This window comes from Megalops cyprinoides, chromosome 23 (genome assembly GCF_013368585.1).
Source record: "Megalops cyprinoides isolate fMegCyp1 chromosome 23, fMegCyp1.pri, whole genome shotgun sequence".
Classification (NCBI taxonomy): domain Eukaryota; kingdom Metazoa; phylum Chordata; class Actinopteri; order Elopiformes; family Megalopidae; genus Megalops; species Megalops cyprinoides.
Genome location: NC_050605.1, coordinates 12,497,077 through 12,515,669, shown reverse-complemented (window position 1 = coordinate 12,515,669; position 18,593 = coordinate 12,497,077). Strand labels below are relative to the sequence as shown.

The following is an 18,593-nucleotide window of genomic DNA, read 5'->3' as shown; positions in this document are numbered from 1 at the left end:
TCCCCAGAGGCACAGAAGATAATACTTCAGGTACACAGTAACTAATGGGACATTCAAGGGAATTAGGCACCTGAACATACAAGGCTGGTGTGGATTCTAGTTTTGTAAAAGACTGTTTGGTTTTTCAAGGTCATAGGAGGCTAACGTATATCAAGGTTTGACATTTTTAGAGGGCATGCAATTTATTTGACAACATAAACACTTTGACACTTAAGGTATTAAATTCACAACGGTAATTGTAGTTTATTTCACATCAGGACACAGAAAAAGGAGGTATAATACTTTAAAATAATGCAGCACCTTGCCATTGCTTTTGCCACTTTTACATTATTTAAAACTTGCGCATTGCATCGATGCACTTGGTATACTGCAAGTTCAAGCCCAGCAGCATGTCTGATGAAACATGCTTTGCATAAGTTCCTGCAGAGGACCCATAAGGATGACTCTTTCTGCTCTTGCTGTCAGAAATGGGGGATATTCCAGTCACACACAACACATGCTGTACACCCATGTGCACTGTAAAGATAAGGAGATGGAAAGGAAAGTCTTGGTGCTCTGGCTGCTGATAATCAGCTCTGGGAAATGCAGATACAGCGAGAAATAAGTGCATTTACCTCCACAAGCTGAATCTCCTCACTTTCATGGAAGATAACGTTAGCTGTGGCTATAAGTTAACAACCCTTTCATAATAAAGTATCCCCAGAATTCTAAACTGAAAAACGTATGCAGCACCAGCAGTTTTCCCAAGTACAAGAACAGATATCCCTCGCAGGCAACTCACAGAGAGAGGCCCTAGTGACACATAAGTATCTCCTTCCTCTCACACAGCTAGAAAAGGTTCTCGCCATTTACAGTGCATTGTTTGACAGATTTTTCTGAGTGATAATTCATAAATCAGTTCCCACATGCCCATATGTCACTACTATTGTTAAATCTGCATTATAGTGGCACTTTACCCTCACAAACTAACGGGCAATCTGCATGGAAACACAACTAGATGTAGGTTAGCGAGCATTTCATTGACGTGTTCTACTGTGTATGCATGGAGACGTGACAAGCAAGTCTGAGTAATTCGTAGCCAGTCACTAAACCTGGTTTCCTACAACCTGATTGGCTTCACGAATGACTGGCAGGCCGGTTAGCGTTAGGGACCTCCTCTTTGTGCGTGTGACATGTCGGTCCTATAAAAGCCGGTGTCAAACGGAACCGTGTCCAGCCCTAGTTTTAGAGGGAAAATGTATCGTTATCGTCGAGAAACTTTCACCGGAACTGCTTTCAATTCTAATTTGTTAACAGTGCCGATCGAAGGTTTTTATCTGAGGAGACATTGCAGTAGAAACTGGTCGTCTATTGGCTGATTTTTGTGGAAGTTCTGAACATTTTGTACGAAAATGCCAAGGTCCAAGAAGAGAAGCAACCGAGGTAAGGAACGATGCCTGTTTGTTATGGCTGGCCGTCATGCCTCTGCCCTAGATTGTGCGAAGGGAACTGTGGGATTTGTAGTATTTCGCATGCAAAACGTGCGATTGAATCAACGATAACTTCTGGCGAACAGGACTACATTGTCCACCATTTTGAGGCCCGTGTTTTATTTGGATGAGAGCCACAATATGCTTGAGAAATAATAGGAGGCTACATAAAACGTCCTGAATAAGATGAGCTATAAGTACCCTATGATATTTATATACACTACTTTCTAGATTAATCGAGAATATGTATAATTGACACTGGAATGGTAATAGTTATGATGATATACGCCACGAATGAAGGGGATGCGTATCTAGCAAGCCAGGAAAGCAAATCATGTTGACGTGTAAGATACAGTACACTCGCAGTCGATTAATGTTTTAAACGTATGTGTTGTCAGAATCTGATACTTCACGTCGTTTCCCATTATTCAGCTGGACGCACGTCTTGTCACGTATTCCCCCAATATGAATCACTTGTGCTATTGTCCAGTAGCTATCCAGCAGCTAAAACCGAAGCCATGTTGTTCCATTGTAACAAAACAAAATCGTTTGAGCTAGCCCGAAGATTGATGCTCTGTCTGGAAATGGTAATATTTCTCCGTTTTGTTGAAGTTATTATATATATCAAATGACTGGATCTCTCACTTTCGGAATCCAGAACACCTACAAGTTTCCACTTGTTCAGGGGTTATTTGAGGACAGTTTGACTAGCTGGCTTGGTATTCAAGCTCTGAAAGCGGCTGACCCATTTTAAATACGGTTACATAAGGCCTGTCTATCTTAATTAAGAAAATCGTGTAAGATGAAAACGATGCAGGTAATGACTCGTGAATTGAAATGCTGGTCAATTGTGTCATGAGCGGACTGGTATGTTACATCGCCGAACTGTTTTCAGTTTTCATGGGTTATTGTTTTTAAACCAGATGGGCTCATCTTTATGGGAAGACGTTTCCATATGGCTTGATGGATCGTATATCCATCAAGTCCGTTGAATTGGAGATATTTGCCAATGAAGGGGGTCGTTTGAACACCTGGAGGCATTGACCAACCCTAGTGTTTTCTGTCACCCCGCCAGCCATGAATCACCTGCAGTGTTGTAGGGTCTCTGAGGAAGGGATGGATTGTCAACATGAGCTTCATCACGTGTACTGTCAATATTTACACCTGTCCGCGGATATTTCCAACGGCTGAGACAGCCATAATCACTTGCCTTATTGAGACATAGCTGTAATTTACATTTTCCCAGTGGTAACTAACACATACTGTAAGTTTGAATACTGAGTCAGTTATGATTCAGATTTGGTATTGTCCGGATGAACAATATTGAAAGGATTTGCATGTACTCAAATGGGTCCAACAAAAATGATGTTATACAAAGGGGATTGTGGATACTAATAAACCATTACATTTCAACCGAGGTTTTTTTTTTTGGGAAGGGTTCTAAATTCAACACCAAAACGTCTGGTAGTGGGTCATATTTACAGCATTTTAACAAACAACTTGTCTTCCAGTTAGTTCAATATACAGTCCTGTCACATAGACATGCTGTTAAAAACACATTTTATTAAAAGCAAACTCTTTCTGACTGTCAAGACAATAGTGAAGGGGGGGAACTCTGGCTTTTACCACTGGAACATTTTCTGAAAAGGCCCTTGTTGTGTTTTTCCTAAGCCTACCATATCGCTGTGCCCTTGACACTGAAAAAGGAACATAGTGTGACAGTCAGTGTGACCTTATTATCCAGCGCTTAAAAAAATGTGAAGTGTTGCCAATTTACATAGTTTCATCCTAAAACAATGGGTATTTGCTTGGAATATCAGTTTCGTGTGTTAGAATGTTTCCATGGAAACGGTTTCTCGAGCCCCAATACTAGATCGCTTTCTAGACTCAAAAAGTCACAGGAAGTTATTGGATCTTATGAATAACCATTTGAGTGCTTTGTGGAAGTTGAATGTTTTGTTTGTGTGTAGCGGGGTAGAGTAATTTCATAAAAGGCCTACAGTTTCTGTGACACTGTTGCTTTGCCCTGTGTCAGGTGAACTGGGGAGTTGCTTAAATTAATCTAGGCTGTTTGTCTGCCTGGCTAGGAGTAGTGTTAAGGTCAGGTTAAGTAGTTTGCCTAAATGAAATACCTGTAATTTCCATGATCTCATCACATTTGGATTCAGCTCTTGCATTTAGTGACATTCAGGTCTACTGCTGAAAGGCAATAGGTTATGCAAGGCCGATCCAGGGGTGTCAGTTCATTGTGAATGGGGAAAGGAATGCACTTCTGTGTTCTGAAGTGTCCCCTCTGTTTGCGCTCCAGGGGGACAGCAGAGAGCTGTGCAGCCTTTCAGCGATGAGGATGCCTCCATCGAAACGCTCAGCCACTGCAGCAGCTTCAGCGACTCGGTCAGCGTCGCGGACGAAGGTGACCCGCCTCTCTTCAGCTTCGACTTCTGCCATTGTCATCTGTTTGCGTTCCTCTCGGTAGCATCTGCCGTATTATGAGCAGCAGTCTTGTCCTAGAGCGGCCTTTTACAGATAACACACATTTATTGTCGTTATTTCAGTCGTTTCAGCAGAAACAAATGGCATTGTGTCTTAAGCGGATAAGGAACCTGGCTGGAAACCAGAGGGTTGCTAGTTTGATTCCATAGTGGGGCACAGGGGCACATACCCTCACAAGGTTTCCGAGCTTGAATCAAAGCAGTACTTATCCAGCTACATAAAAGGAAAAGGCTTAAGTGTATACCTTATCAGTGCCACTGGGAAAGGAGGTCTGCCAAGATAATGGGAGAAAAAGATGCTGATAATAGAGGGACCTGCACCATGCTCTGTAACGGTGCATGGTTCATTGGGGCAGGTTGAAATGGCACGGTGCGAGGAAATCAATGCAACAGAACCTGCTCCCCCTGCCTCCTTCAGCAAAGAGGGAAGATGAATGTTCTACATGAGCCACAACCTGGTAGATGAAGTTTGCTACACTAATGCTCAGTTTGGGGGTTTTCTGTCTGGGGGGGAAAAATCGATTGTACAGGATGTAGGAAGCGTGATGCCCTAAACGGCCGCGCTGCTTTCTGTTGTTGAGCAGGAGGGGAGCTGGGTGAGGACGTGGCCCTCGAGGACTTCCAGTACAAACTGAAGGGCTTTATCGACAGTACAGTGGATAAAAGGTGGGTTGATTCGTACCACAGCTGTGTTTTGGTGCTGTTCTGCACATCTTGCTGACCGTGCCTTGTTGATTGTCAGTGTTTCTCAGTTACAATAATTTCAGTGGCAGGACATCTAAATTGCTCACCATGGCTTGCAGCATATGAAAGGAGTATTCCTGCTGTGGAACTAACATAGTGGTTTTGCCATATTCCTGTATTGTTACACTCAAGAGCTGCGATTTTGTTATTTTTGAAAACTTGTTATAATCTACATTAAATGTTTTTTATTTCTTATTCGTCATACCAGTCTCTTCACACTTTAAGGCAGGGAAATGACTAATAGTAATAAGACCGGATAAAATGGGTTATTTTCTCCTAAATTTTTTGTTCGACATGCTTTTGAATCCCTATCCATTACCTTACCCAATACATGTATTTGCCTGAAAGACGACATGAGACAGAATTACATTTTCTTTCAATTGCAATTTCTGGTCTACAGTGCTAAAACCAGGCAGAGTGCTTTAGATGGACTGAAGGCTGCCATGGCAACCAAGATCATGTACGAGTTCATTCTGGAGAGGAGGATGACCATCACCGACAGCATAGAGCGTTGCCTCAAGAAAGGTATTGTTCAGTGTTCTGCTTAATATTTAGTGAGTGGCTAACCTATCGATAGGTTTGTCAGTTTTTATTTGTTTCCCTTTGCCTTATTCACTATCGAGACAGCTGTCACTCTGTCCCTGTGGAGAGTTTGAGACTGAAAGCAGTGCTGCTGCAGTAGTGGGTGTGGTCTCCTGTCACTCAACGGTATCCTCCTATCCTGCAAAGGCAAGGGGGAGGAGCAGCGGGCGGCCGCCTCCCTGGCTTGCCTCCTCTGCATTCAGCTGGGCTCTGGGATCGAGAGCGAGGAAGTTTTCAAGACCCTCAAGCCAATCTTTAAGAACATCCTCACTGATGGAGCTGCCAACATCCAGGCCAGGCAAGCAGTAAGTATGCTTCCTGTTTTGGCCAGTGTTTTGCCTTTCTGAATAGTAATGTCTTTTTCTAATTGATCAAGAGCCAGTGTGTGGTTTTTTTTTTTTTTTTTTTTTTCCTGGAAAATCAATTAAATCGCCCCAAGAATGGCTTTGTGACTACTTCATGAGGAGATGAATTCAGTTCTGAAGCATGGAAAAGGCTGTAATAGTTACGAAGTGCACCATTTCAGTTCATTCCACAGCCAGGGTTATCACGCCACAGTAGTATTAAATTTTAGAACCTTTTATTTTACCAGGTCGGGTCAATTTGAGCAACGTTTCATTTACAGTTTTTGTTTGTTTTTAGTGTGCGACAAGTTTGGGAATCTGCAGTTTGATTGCGGAAGATGATATCTTGGTAAGCACAGTGCTGTGTCCCTGTTACATTCGACACTGTAAAGAGCAAAAAGAAAGTCCTTGACTAGAGTTCAGATGCAGTACTGTGAGGGTTACACTCACTAAGGAGTAGATGATGTAGACTGCCGAACAGTAAGAGTCTTACTCCTTTGAGAGTCTGTGCAGTGTACAGCTGTGGTACAGACTGCAGTGGGAGCGGTATTGCTCTTCTCTCACCGGGAATTATACATCTAAGGGTGTGGTTTTGTGAAAAGGGCAAACTCTATTATTGAAAAAGGCCAGACCTGTGGGAGCTTTATTTCATTTGATAAAACGGCTGTTTAACTCCTTGTTTCCTAATAAATTATATGACCATTGAAACATTTGTTTCCAGTTTGAAATGCCAGTTGCATTTGAAAATGGAAAACGAGTTCAAAGGTCGAGTCTGTGATTCCACAGTGGTGTAAAAGAAGGGGTCCTGCATGACAGGCCACAGCTGAGTGCTGAACATAGATTTGACCTTTCATCTGTGGCCTCACAAAGTGATTGGAGGCATCTATTACCAGAGCTATAATTTCTAGCTGTGTATATACCCACCCTAGCATCTTAATCACATGTACATTTAAAATCTTCATGCCTTTTGTGTGTGTACTTGTTGCATGCGATCTGTGTAACGATGCCCATCTTTAGTGCGTGATGTCTTGCGGTGAGAGCAGCAGACCAGCTCACAGCCTTTCTCTGCTTGCGTGCCAGGACGTGTACGCCACCATGGAGTGCTTTGAGAGCCTGTTCAGCAGGTCGTATGCCAAGGCGGACGGGAGTCGCTCCACCTTCAGCCCCCAGATTACCGTGCTCCACATCCACGCCCTGCTAGCCTGGGCCCTGCTACTCACCATCTGCCCCGGCACTGAGGTCAAGGCCATTCTCAGCAAGTACGCCACTCCCCTCCGGGGTCGTCTGTGTATCCGGCTTAATATGCACAGCAGTACATTCTACTGAGGAGAGCAAGCCAGTCAGCACATCTGTGCTTGTTGTTATACTAACATCTAATGATGGGGGTCCTCTGGCAGATTCCTTGGAACACGTGGAAAAAATTGGTGAAAAACACCTTTATCTGCTCATAAGTTCAATTTCTTTCCCTACTAATTCTGATGGCAGTCTTATGGAGATACATTTTTAGTTTTGTGTTCACATGAATCTGTTGAATTTACGGGTGTATCTGCTTTGAATGCTCTGAATTGCATTTGGTGGAAATTGTACCTTGTCAAATGATACAGCTGCAACATGATAACACGAATGACAATAAATAATAACCAATATCCTCTGTTGCAGGGCTTTTTGCTTTAGCATGCTGCTGATAGCCAGCCTTTTATTGGTGTTTACTTGTACTTGTACTAAGTGTTTCCAGGTAATGTTTCATTTTTACTGTTTGTTGGTGTTGATTGACAAATGCCTTCATGCAGTAACTGAACCATTCCGGTAGGGGTTTTTACTGTAGATTCCTTTGAAATATATTAAGTAATGATTTGGATCAAAATGGCGGGCATGCGTATGGATCATTCAAGTCGAGCAGCTCTTCTGCCTTTCTGCAGACCTTCCTGTGTGTGTGTTCTGAGCGTTTTGCCGCTGCCCTCAGGCACCTGCGGAAGCTCCCGAGCCTGCTGGAGTGCGATGACGTGAACATGAGGATCGCCGCGGGAGAGACCATCGCCCTCCTGTTCGAGCTGGCCAGGGACCTGGATGCGGTGAGTCACTGCCAGCGCCGCGGCTCTCGGGCACTCTCAGATCAGACCTGTGTGGGGGGGAAAATGGCTCGCGAAAGGCAGCTGCAGTGCCAGAGGAGAGTTGTCACCGTCGCTGGAATGTCACCGGCCAGATACAGTTTGGTTTGACCCCCCCCCCCCCCCCCCCCCCCTTGGTTTTGACTCCATTCCTGCAGGAGTTTGAACCTGAAGACCTGGAGCCTCTGTGCGTGAAGCTGAATGCCCTGGCCACCGACTGCAACAAGCACAGGGCCAAGAATGACAAACGCAAGCAGAGGTCCGTCTTCAGAGACGTGCTGCGGGCTGTGGAGGTGAGCCTTCCCTCAGCAGGAGTAGACATGGGGATTGATTGGTCCTTTTGTGGTTGGCAGGTGAACATGAAGAATACCGATTGGTCCCTGGAGATGGGATATTAAAGAAGGGGAATATTGACTGGTCCTCCTTTTCTGTTTGCAGGAAGGAGACTTCCAAACGGAGACGATCCGATTCGGGACGGAGCGTATGGACATCGACAGCTGGGTCAGGAAGAGGACGTACGACGCCTTCCGGGAATTCGTCGGGTCTGGAATGAACTACCATCTGCAGGTGGGTAATGATTTGATGTTTCCACAGGTGAAACAGGCCCACACACACTGTAGACATCACTTTAATAAATTAACTGATGAGGGCTTACTAATTCAACAGGTCTCTCAAGAGTATTGTGCGTGAGTGAAAGAAAATAAAAGTTCATTGCTTTTCTGCGTGTTCTGGTGGTCTCGGTCTCAGTCTCTCTGTCGCTCTTTATCCCAGGCGAATGATTTCATCCGTGATGTGTTTGAGCTTGGTCCTCCAATGATGGTCGATTCGGCGACACTGAAGGCAATGAAAATCTCCCGCTTTGAGAGGGTAATTCTGTCTAATATTACTACTTTAAAATGGGGTGAATAATTTTCTCTCTAATTCTCATCTCAGGCAATTAAGGGGAAAAAATGGACATCTCAGAAAATATTGAGACTTTGGCTTCTGAATATTGGCTTCTGTTCAGTCTGCTCAGTGAATTAATAATTTATCTGCATTTCTCCAGCACCTGTACAACGCAGCTGCATTTAAAGCTCGAACGAAGGCCAGGAGCAAGTGTCGGGACAAGAGGGTGGACGTCGGAGAATTCTAGACATTTGGCTAACTTTTTATCTCATTAAAAACCATTTTAAAAAATGTATATTAGTAGTATTGAATTAACTTATCTATTAAACTATCTAGTTGTCTATTTAATATATCTATTGAATTAACTTCCTGTGGCTTTTTATGTAAATCATGAATATTGTTTTGTCACTTTAAATAATTGTATCCTTGATTAAAAGTATAATATTGTAATTTGCATTTAACTGATGAATATTTTCACAAAATGTTGTTTCCTGTACTTCAGTATGTATTTGTTACTTTTGGGATTGAGGGAGGGAGGGTACATTTCGTAATAAATATGAATTGACTGTATTCTGTGTGACTAATAAAATCTGTACATTGAAATTCCTGTTTTTGTATCGACTTTGCTATTTAAAACATTGAGTGAATGTTGGGACAATAGTACTTCAGTGAAAGGTTTGTGGACTTGCTGTCTGTCATCCATGGCTCTATGGATTATGGGATCTTTGGTTCATCATGGTGTGGACACACTAGGAGAGGCAGCTCTTGGGCACCTGGAATGGGAGGCCATTGGAGAGATCGTTGGACAGATCAATTTACAGAGCAAAAGGCCTCAATGTGTTAATCTGCTCAGTGGAAGTCAATGTAAAAGTCTGATCTCCAGCTGCTGTCCAGCTTGTTATGGAATTGAGTTTTCGATGGAAGAAGAGGTTGAGGAAAGAACAAGTACACAAGTGTAGTTACTTGTTAAAATGGCATTTTGGTCTAACTTTTTACCCAGCCCATTTGTCATGGCACATCCCTGATCAAAACCCTTAAAAAAATCTACCTGTCGTTGCACAAAACCCTCTTCATTAAATTTTAGTAGTGTGTGATGAGAATGAATAAGTCATTTCATTCTGTGATACGAATACTAAAAGGGTAAAGGCAAGCAGTGTGACGTGCTGGATCTTTTGAACACATGCTGGCGTTCTCTTCTGCTGAAGAGCCTCTGGTGACACATGACCGCTGTTCAAAGCGCATTTTCCATCGCCTTAAAAATAAGCGCCCTTCATTAGCACAGCTAACGCTAACGGACACCTGCTTTGTGTGTTTCCCCGTCCTCATTTCCGCTGCGCCTCGGAGAGAGAGAGAGAGACCTGGAGGAGGAGGCTCCCGCGGTTTCAGCTGCTGTCATCTCAAGGCCGCTTTTCCCAGAAATCTCTGTTCCGCTGGGTCGCAGTCGCCATGGAAACAGGTCCACATACGGCAAGATACTGACAAGGCTAGGATGTAGGCGATTTATCTTCTAAGGTTAATTCTTAAAGAGGAACTGCGCTGTAAAATAAAAATGACAGTATTTCTTCAGAGGAACTTGTGACATTCCAATTTTCTGATTGTATGGGGAGCGGGGAGCAAGGCTTTCTGAGTGGAATTCTGAAATGAAACCTACTTTCTGCTCCGCTAAAATCTGTGGGAGTTTCAGAAGTCCTTTCTAAGTGATTTTAACCTTGCTATAGCTACCTTAATCATACCTCAGATTAGCATGTTACATCATGTAATGTTTGTGGTCCTACAACCAACAAATTCAAGAGGGCCATTACAAGGGGGCCACTGCAGAGCCAGGATTATTGGGTCAGAGTTTTGAAATTGGGGAATTGCACTGTATCATCAAATTCATTCTCATCAATAATTTGTTTACCCATAAAACACTACCCACCAGTCATTCATGAAGGCTTTTAAGACTGTAAAGCACTTATTATTACCCCAGGACACTCAAGCTATCAGGCTATATCTTTCCCCTTATCATGGGTCCCTGCTCTGATACACTGGTGCAAAGTTGGATATGTGGATAACTTGCTTGCAATTTGTAGCATAATTGACAATTATGTTTCACATTTTATTTCATAAAATTTCTGTTTTATTATTGGCATTATTGCCAAAAATGTCCATCTGTCACTAAATTTCTTCATGAGCATGCACTGCATTCATGTTGTAATCATATCATTCAGAGTTGTAATCAAAAAAATGGGCAAAGATTAATTTAGACTGACTGCAGAGCATAAAGCCCCGTCATCTCAATAGAGCCTTTATGGGTGACACTTAATAGAATTGACATGGCATCAATCAGGAATTCATATGGTATGGTTAAGGTTATTTAACTGTTTTTAAAACTTTTAAAAGTTTTTGTTTGTTAAGAGGTCCTATTTTATATCTCAGGTTTATCACTAACTATACATGAATTAATGAAAAAATCTTTACAGCATAGGTCTGTACGAGTTGTGTAGAGTAACAGCATATAAAAACAGCGAACAATAGACTTCCTCCTGATGTTGGTTTCAGAAAGAATGAATGACGTAGCTTGAAGGTTTTAATGCAAATCGAAAGCTGTGCAAGGCTGGCTTGTTGCATATCTTTATATGGTGAAAGTGAGCTTTGATTCACAGGACCTTCTGTGATCATTCTGCATCAACATTTCAACCGCTAATGCAGGAGTCGCTGTATGTGATGTTCTTTGTGATAAAGGGTTTCCCCTGCAAGCTGCTCATAAGTAATCTGAGGGGACTGTATATCTAGAAGTGACCTCTGGTGGACACATCTCCTAGGCTTGTGCTGCCAAGGGTAGAACTGCAAGACTAATGTTGCCATGGGTACCGCCATAGGACCCCCATTACTTTGTACCCATTATCTGCCATTATATTATATGCTGCCAGTTACAAATGTGAACCTCCAGTCATGCTGCAGAATACCAGGTATTCTGTCATACAGCACTTCTCTGGCATAATATGACAAAGATTCATTGCAATTCTTCCCTGTGTGACATGGCTGCTTCAGGTTAGGTCACCTATGATGATTTTCAGTGTGAGAACTGGAGGAAAGTCCACCAGGACTGAAGAGCATAAAACACTCAAGTACACCTCCAGCGCAATTTACTTCATACGATAGGTACCTCCATCGTCTAGCTGCAGACACAAAGACCAGCACACTTTCTTTAGGAATGGAGAGGGCCACTCTCTGGTCATCATTGTAAATCATTTGTTCTTCTTCTGACGCATCCTATAGCAGGAACACTGGTTTCGCAGTGTCATTTGTAGAACGTCCCCCTGGTCCGCTGAAGCACGTTATGAGGGAACTGAGACATGAGCGTGTGCCCGTCCATGCCTGTATGATCCATTACTCTGTCTCAGATAACACTGGCGGAAGCAGTGGGCAGTGGAAACTGTCACGCCGCTCCCTCCGCTTCGCGGTGTGAGTTCGGCAGATTGTTTGCCAAAGGGTAAATTATGCATGTGAGTAACTTCCTGTTTCCTGTCAGTGCTCCAGACCTCCCTGGCTTGCCGATGGCCTCCGCTGTCCTTACAAACAGGAGCCTCGCGGGAATTAAAACTGATGCAATCTGTGCCACCTGACCGCCCCAGCTCCGTGCTCCTATCAGATGCTCAGTGTTCATCACTGAAGAGTAGAGGGAGTGCTGTAGTGATAGAGACACTTAACTCTCTGGTGTGTGTCTTTCTGCCAGGTCATTTGTGGCACTGAAATGAAAGTGTCTTCAGAGCTGTCGATTATGATCACTTGCTGTCATATATTGTCAACTATCATGAAGTTAATTTATTTTTCCAAGATTCCCAATATGGGTATCTATATCTGTCCCATGACTCAGCAGCCAGCATTTTGAGTTTGATGTTATACTGTGATAAGGCTCTCCATACTGTACTAGGAGGCATTTGAAAGTTAAGATGCTTTAAGCGTTGCCATCACTTGAGTGCAACCACTTGCCCACATCTGAAAAGCCACTGAACCCCTAATCAAACAGCTCCTGTGAAGATATTCACCATCTCACACTAAAAAAGGAAACTTACAGTGCTAAATCTCAGATACCATAAATCTAACACTCAATTCAGTCTGACGTACCTTTACATCATTAATTTAAATGTCTGTTTTGCAGGGTCCTACAGGAACTCAAATACTGGTTATCATCAGTTTGAAGGAAAAAAAAAATTCCCTCTTTTTGTTTTGTCATGCAGCGGTCAAAGACAACATTTCTGCACAGCTGAAGGAGTCGTTGGCCTGTCCTCTTTCATCTCGGTGATGGAGAGGTCGCTTCCTCTGAAAAGAAGCCGCGCCGCATGAGGGATGACACATCGCGTCACGTCCGATCACATTCCGTCCCTCTCCGGTCGGTCAGAGCCCTCCGCGGATTTAAAAATAGACACAGCGCGCCGAGCTGGGAGTGCTGAGCCAGCAACGCAAATCTCACTTTGTGTCAGTCCCTCGCCAGGCCGGTTGCATCATCACGCTCTATTCCCAGGTGCTGATGGGAGATTGGCCACCTGTTCAAACGTCACACAGATTGCGTTATAATTAAACAGAATTAGCCTTGAAGTACAGCATTTGTGACACAGCCTCCCAAGTTTCTAAGATGTGTCAACCCTCATGAAACAAATGGTTACTGGCTGAGTCAGCTGCCGGAATTACATGATTCCTTCGGTCATTTCTTTTAGGCGCGCTGACATTCATTTATTTTTGTATATGTTTTATTTAATTGATTTGCTTATTTATTGTCAAAGCAGATAATCCATCGAGTGATCTCATCCTTCATAAGGAACACATTATTTTCCCCTCTGTGGTGGTCACAGTTCTTTCAAACCGGTGTGTGCTTGCTTTTGGTTCTGACATCACTCCTCTGACCCGTATTGGCAGATCCTCTGAGCTCCCGCGTCAGTGCCAGCCACGCTGTGAGGGCTCGCAGAGACAGCCAGGACGGTCCCAGATCAGGCAAACAGCAGCTCCTGTTTCTTCTCATTTAATACAATCTGTGACTATGAAGAAGCATAATAAACACATTTAAAGATGTAGCCAATGACACTGGAGGCAGATCAATTGAAAACTGCACTTTAGATTTTTAATGGAAGCTACAGAGAGCCAAAATGGGTCACGCCCCAGATTATGCCTGCTGCCCTGGCCCGCCCTCAGTCTGCCATTACATCATGGCCCAGAATCTAGAACGAGTGCCAGGATCATGGTGCCAAAATCGACACACCCTTTGATCCATTAATGCAGGGGATTTAATCGCTTTCTCCAGCCCAAAGATGACATCACAGTAATGCACAAATACATATACACACATACTACACACATACAGGAGTCCTGATTCCACCACATGGTCCCAGATTTTAACAGAGTACATTTAGATGAATAAACATGAGACAGGTCATCACACATAACTTTCATCACATATGCAAAGAGGTGAACTGATTTTGCTAATGAAGACTCCTTCCTAGGCTCCTTCACTGAGAGAAGGAAGTTAAAAGGATAAATGCAGTGATTAAAAGTCTAATGATGTTCTGAAAAATTCCTTTCATTTGAATTCGGCAGATTGTCAAGATGAGACAGTCAAGTACGATGATCTTGCTATCCATGGGCTTCATCGCCCTGGCAGTGGCACTGGTCACTGCCCTGGTCCTGGCCTCATGCAATCTCTTTAATCAGACTGGCTATATGGTCATGCAGGAAACATCAAAAAGCTGCCCATTCTATGGCCTTCTTTTAACACTAATTATTGAGCTTCCACCACATTTTAAGTTGGCCATCTGATGATTACCTTCTTGTCTTATGTTTTGTTCCAAATGGCAAAAACAGAAATGCTGAATTTAAATTCAGCCCTTTTTGACGAGACCTAGAGTGCCAGAGACCTCATCAGAGAGAAGTGGGCCAAAATATAGTGCCGCAACCCTTCACTGAGAATCACTTCAGCCCGCCTTAATGTAATGATGCCATTTATACCAAGCAAAAACCACAAACGGAGAGTTCTCAAGCAAAAACACTCCGAGAAAACGCCTGGAGAAAAGTGAACAATGGAAGGTTCTGGAATGAAAGTAGATGGTACAACTCTGTAGGCGAACTAGTGGAGTGAGAGGAGGCTGGGATTGTATTCATTCCACTCCCCCAATGGAGATGGCTGCCTCGCCATTCATATGTGATCCTCTCTGCTGTGAATTGATTTAATAGAAATCAATTTCCATAATAATATCTGCATTCCTTCTCTTTGTAAGGAGGCAGACAAAGCAGGCTTTGGCCTCCCAGAGCAGGGCTTTGAATATTGCAAGCCCGCATGTAAGGGAAGCTGACTATACTTTACTGTACAATGTGCCCAACTGCTTATTTAACATAAACACGCTATAACCAAGGCAAGTTAATTGCCCAGTTCTTCATTGAGGACCCCATAAAGATTCTGTATTATTTTCATTTAATCTATTATTTATAATAAATATTTAATACATAATGCATCTATAAGAAGTAAGTAATTATTAAAGTAAGTTAAATATTTAATATTATACATACTATATTTACATTTACATTTATTTACACATACATATACACACTGATGAGCCAAAACATTATGACCACCTGCCTAATATACTGTTGGTCCTCCGGGTGCCGCCAAAACAGCGCTGACCCGCTGAGGCATGGATTCTACAAGACCCCTGAAGGTGTCCTGTGGTATCTGGCACCAAAACATTGGCAGCAGATCCTTCAAGTCCTGCAAGTTGCGAGGTAGAGCAACCGTGGATCGGACTTCTCGGTCCAGCACATCCCACACATGCTCAATCAGATTGTGACCTTGAGAATTTGGAGGCCAGGGCAACACCTTGAACACTTCATCATGTTCCTCAAGCCATTCCCAAACAATGTGTGCAGTATGGCAGGACACATTATCCTGCTGAAAGACGCCACTGTCATCAGGGAATACCATTGCCATGAAGGGGTGTACCTGGTCTACAACAATGTTGAGGTAGGTGGCACGTGTCAAATTGATGTCCACATGAATGGCCGGACCCAGGGTTTCCCAGCAGAACATTGCCCAGAGCATCACACTCCCTCCACTGGCTTGTCGTCTTCCCACAGTGCATCCTGGTGCCCTCAGTTCCCCAGGTAAATGGTGCACACGTACATGGCCATCCACATGATCTAAAAGAAAACGGGACTCATCGGACCAGGCAACCTTCTTCCACTGCTCCAAGGTCCAGTTCGGACACTCGTGTGCCCATTGTAGGCACTTTCGATGGTGGACAGGGGTCTTCATGGGAACTCTGACCGTTCTGCGGCTACGCTGCTCCATACGCAGCAGGGTGCAATGCACTGTGTCCTGTGACAATTCCTCCCGTAACCATCATTACAATTTTCTGTGACTTGTGCCAAAGTAGACCTTCTGTCGGTTCAGACCAGACAGGATAGCCTTCGTTGCCCTCATGCATCGATGAGCCTTGGGTGCCCAACAGCCTGTCACCAGTTTGTGGTTTGTCCCTCCTCGGACCACTGTCCGGGTAGATACCACTGCTGACTGGGAGCACCCCACAGGCCTTGTCGTTTCAGAGAGGCTCTAACCCAGTCATCTGGCCACAACAATTTGGCCCTTGTCAAAGTCGCTCAGGTCTTTACTCTTGCCCATTTCTCCTGCATCCAACATGTAAACTACAAGAACTGATTGTTTGCTTACCTTATCTAATCTACCCAGACCTTGACATGTGTCCTTGCCTGGAGATGATCAATGTTATTCACCTGTAGTTCACCTGTAAGTGGTCATAATGTTTTGGCTCATTAGTGTATGTGTAGTATATTATCCTACATACAAATCTTTTTACTAAGTCATTTTGGATTCACTCATCTATACAGTGTGTAATATACATTATATTTTCTCTTCAGTGGGTGTACAGAATCACACTATATAGAGTGCCAGGAGTGGTATAATGTTAAAACGTGGTTAGAGGTAGAAAGTCAGTATACGGTAAGTGGCATATAGTCAGTATAAGATCAGTGGTACACAGTCAGTATTTGGTAAGTGGGGTGTCAGTGTGGTGTAGCGGTAATGAGCAAGGTTCATAACCAAAAGGTAGATGGTTCAATTCCCTGGTGGAGCACTGCTGTTGTACCCTTCGGCAAGGTACTTAACCCAATATTACCTCAGTAAATATCCAGCTGTATAAATAGATAATATGTAAAATTGTAACCTACAGTATGTAAGTTGCTCTGGATAGGAGCATCTGCCAAATGACTGTAATGTAATGTCATATAATGTGTAATCTGCACACTGTTGATAGGAGGATCAGTGGCTGGCAACCACTGCACGGTTAGTGGCAGTCAGCTTACAGTGGTACATAGTCAGTGTATGGTTGAGCCGAGTCTGCTCTACAGCATGTGCCCTGAGAGCTGAAAGAGAAACAGTGGATTCCTTCATGTATGGCTGCCAGCACTGGGTGAACAGGCTCCTATGGGACTGCTGTCTCTGCATAAATGTCTCTGCAGTCTGGGAACATCTGACGCACAATCAATGATGTTGCTAATGCTAATGCTAATTTAAACCTTATAATGGGGACAGCAAAATATGAATGGACTGCTTGAAGAGGAGACTTCTGATTAAAAAGCAATCAAGTAATGTACATAAAACTTATAACAGCATACATGAAGAGAGTCATAATCAGGTTCATATTGTTTCTGAACATTGTTTTCATTTTTTATACGGACAGTGTGATGTCTGAAGTACTTACAATCCGTATTTTAATACTACCAGCAGATGGCAGAATGTTACCACTAAAATTTTTTGAGTATGCTTGTCTTTGGTGTGCTACATCTTCGCGTGTAACTTAAAAATACTCTCTATAGCAGCTGTCAAAGGGGGTGAGTTTCTTCCAATTTAAAATGTGAAAATGCACTCTGGTCTTGTGTCTGCATCTCATGCAATAAAAATCCTGCCTGTTAAATAATGCCTTCTTAATAGAACAGAGAGTGGGAGATTCACCAAAACCTTAAGGAATTCTAGGGAGATGTCATGTTCACCCTCAATCGACAATCTCAAATAGACAGGCGGAATCGATTGCTTGATTTGTACCTTCGGTCCCCCTGAAATTGCATTTCTCTTCAGGTTTATGCCGTCAAAGCTGATGTGACTGTCGAGTGTGACAGGTTCAGATGTGTTGTAGCTCTCTCCGTGTGTGCTGACCACACAGCACCCCCCCCTCCCCCATCCACACAAACACACACACACAACAGCAGGGACACACACTGACAGCCTCTGAGACCCATAGCCACCTGTCAGAACCAATGCTGGGCTCCAAGAGAACACACCTGTGTCTCACTGACACAGGTCACCAGTCTGGCAGCTTCTTCCAGACCTCTGAGGTGACACTTATCAGAACCAAGGACAGGTGAAACTGTGATGTTCTAGTGACAGCTGATTTTTCACTTCCATTCTGCTGGGACAAATGAGGGGGACAAACCCACACAATGCAGCCCTTATCAAAGCTGGTGCTGGCTAACTGGAACCAGGACTGTGGGCGCAAGCCTGGCTCTATGGGGGTGCGTTTCACCCCCAGACGGACTTCAGTGCACCCCAGTTTTCTCCTTATATCCCAATGCCTACATAGTACTTATGTTTTTTTAAGACATTACTATTTGCACCCCCTGTGTATACTTCTGTATTTTCTCCTGGCACCAGACCTGTGTGGGCGTTGTCGGACTGCACTGCCAATACCAGGTCAGTGCATTATAGCATTACCACATTGCTCTGTTGATACTATACATAAACAGAAAAAAGGTGATTAGTTCATATTCACGCTTTAAAAGAGTTCAACCAGAAAGGCAATAGAGCCAGTGTCACTGCTTGACCAAACAGAGGGTGGGGGCTATACGGAAGCTTGTCTGTTACTGACACCAATAAAAACAATGGCTACGCTGACTGAACATTTTATGATTGTAGCAAGGTATGAGCACAGG

The 18,593-nt window shown here is 43.6% G+C and overlaps 1 protein-coding gene across 1 annotated transcript; it reads left to right on the top strand.

The window, feature by feature from the left end:
• Positions 1 to 1,203: 1,203 nt before the first annotated feature.
• LOC118770539 (interferon-related developmental regulator 1-like) lies at positions 1,204 to 9,202 on the top strand. Its single transcript, XM_036518278.1, has 12 exons — positions 1,204 to 1,422; positions 3,778 to 3,882; positions 4,546 to 4,627; positions 5,106 to 5,230; positions 5,435 to 5,592; positions 5,930 to 5,980; positions 6,712 to 6,890; positions 7,595 to 7,703; positions 7,898 to 8,032; positions 8,178 to 8,306; positions 8,511 to 8,606; positions 8,785 to 9,202. The coding sequence occupies exons 1-12, from the start codon at positions 1,392 to 1,394 to the stop codon at positions 8,869 to 8,871; spliced, it is 1,287 nt and encodes a 428-aa protein (XP_036374171.1). The 5' UTR covers positions 1,204 to 1,391; the 3' UTR covers positions 8,872 to 9,202.
• Positions 9,203 to 18,593: the final 9,391 nt, after the last annotated feature.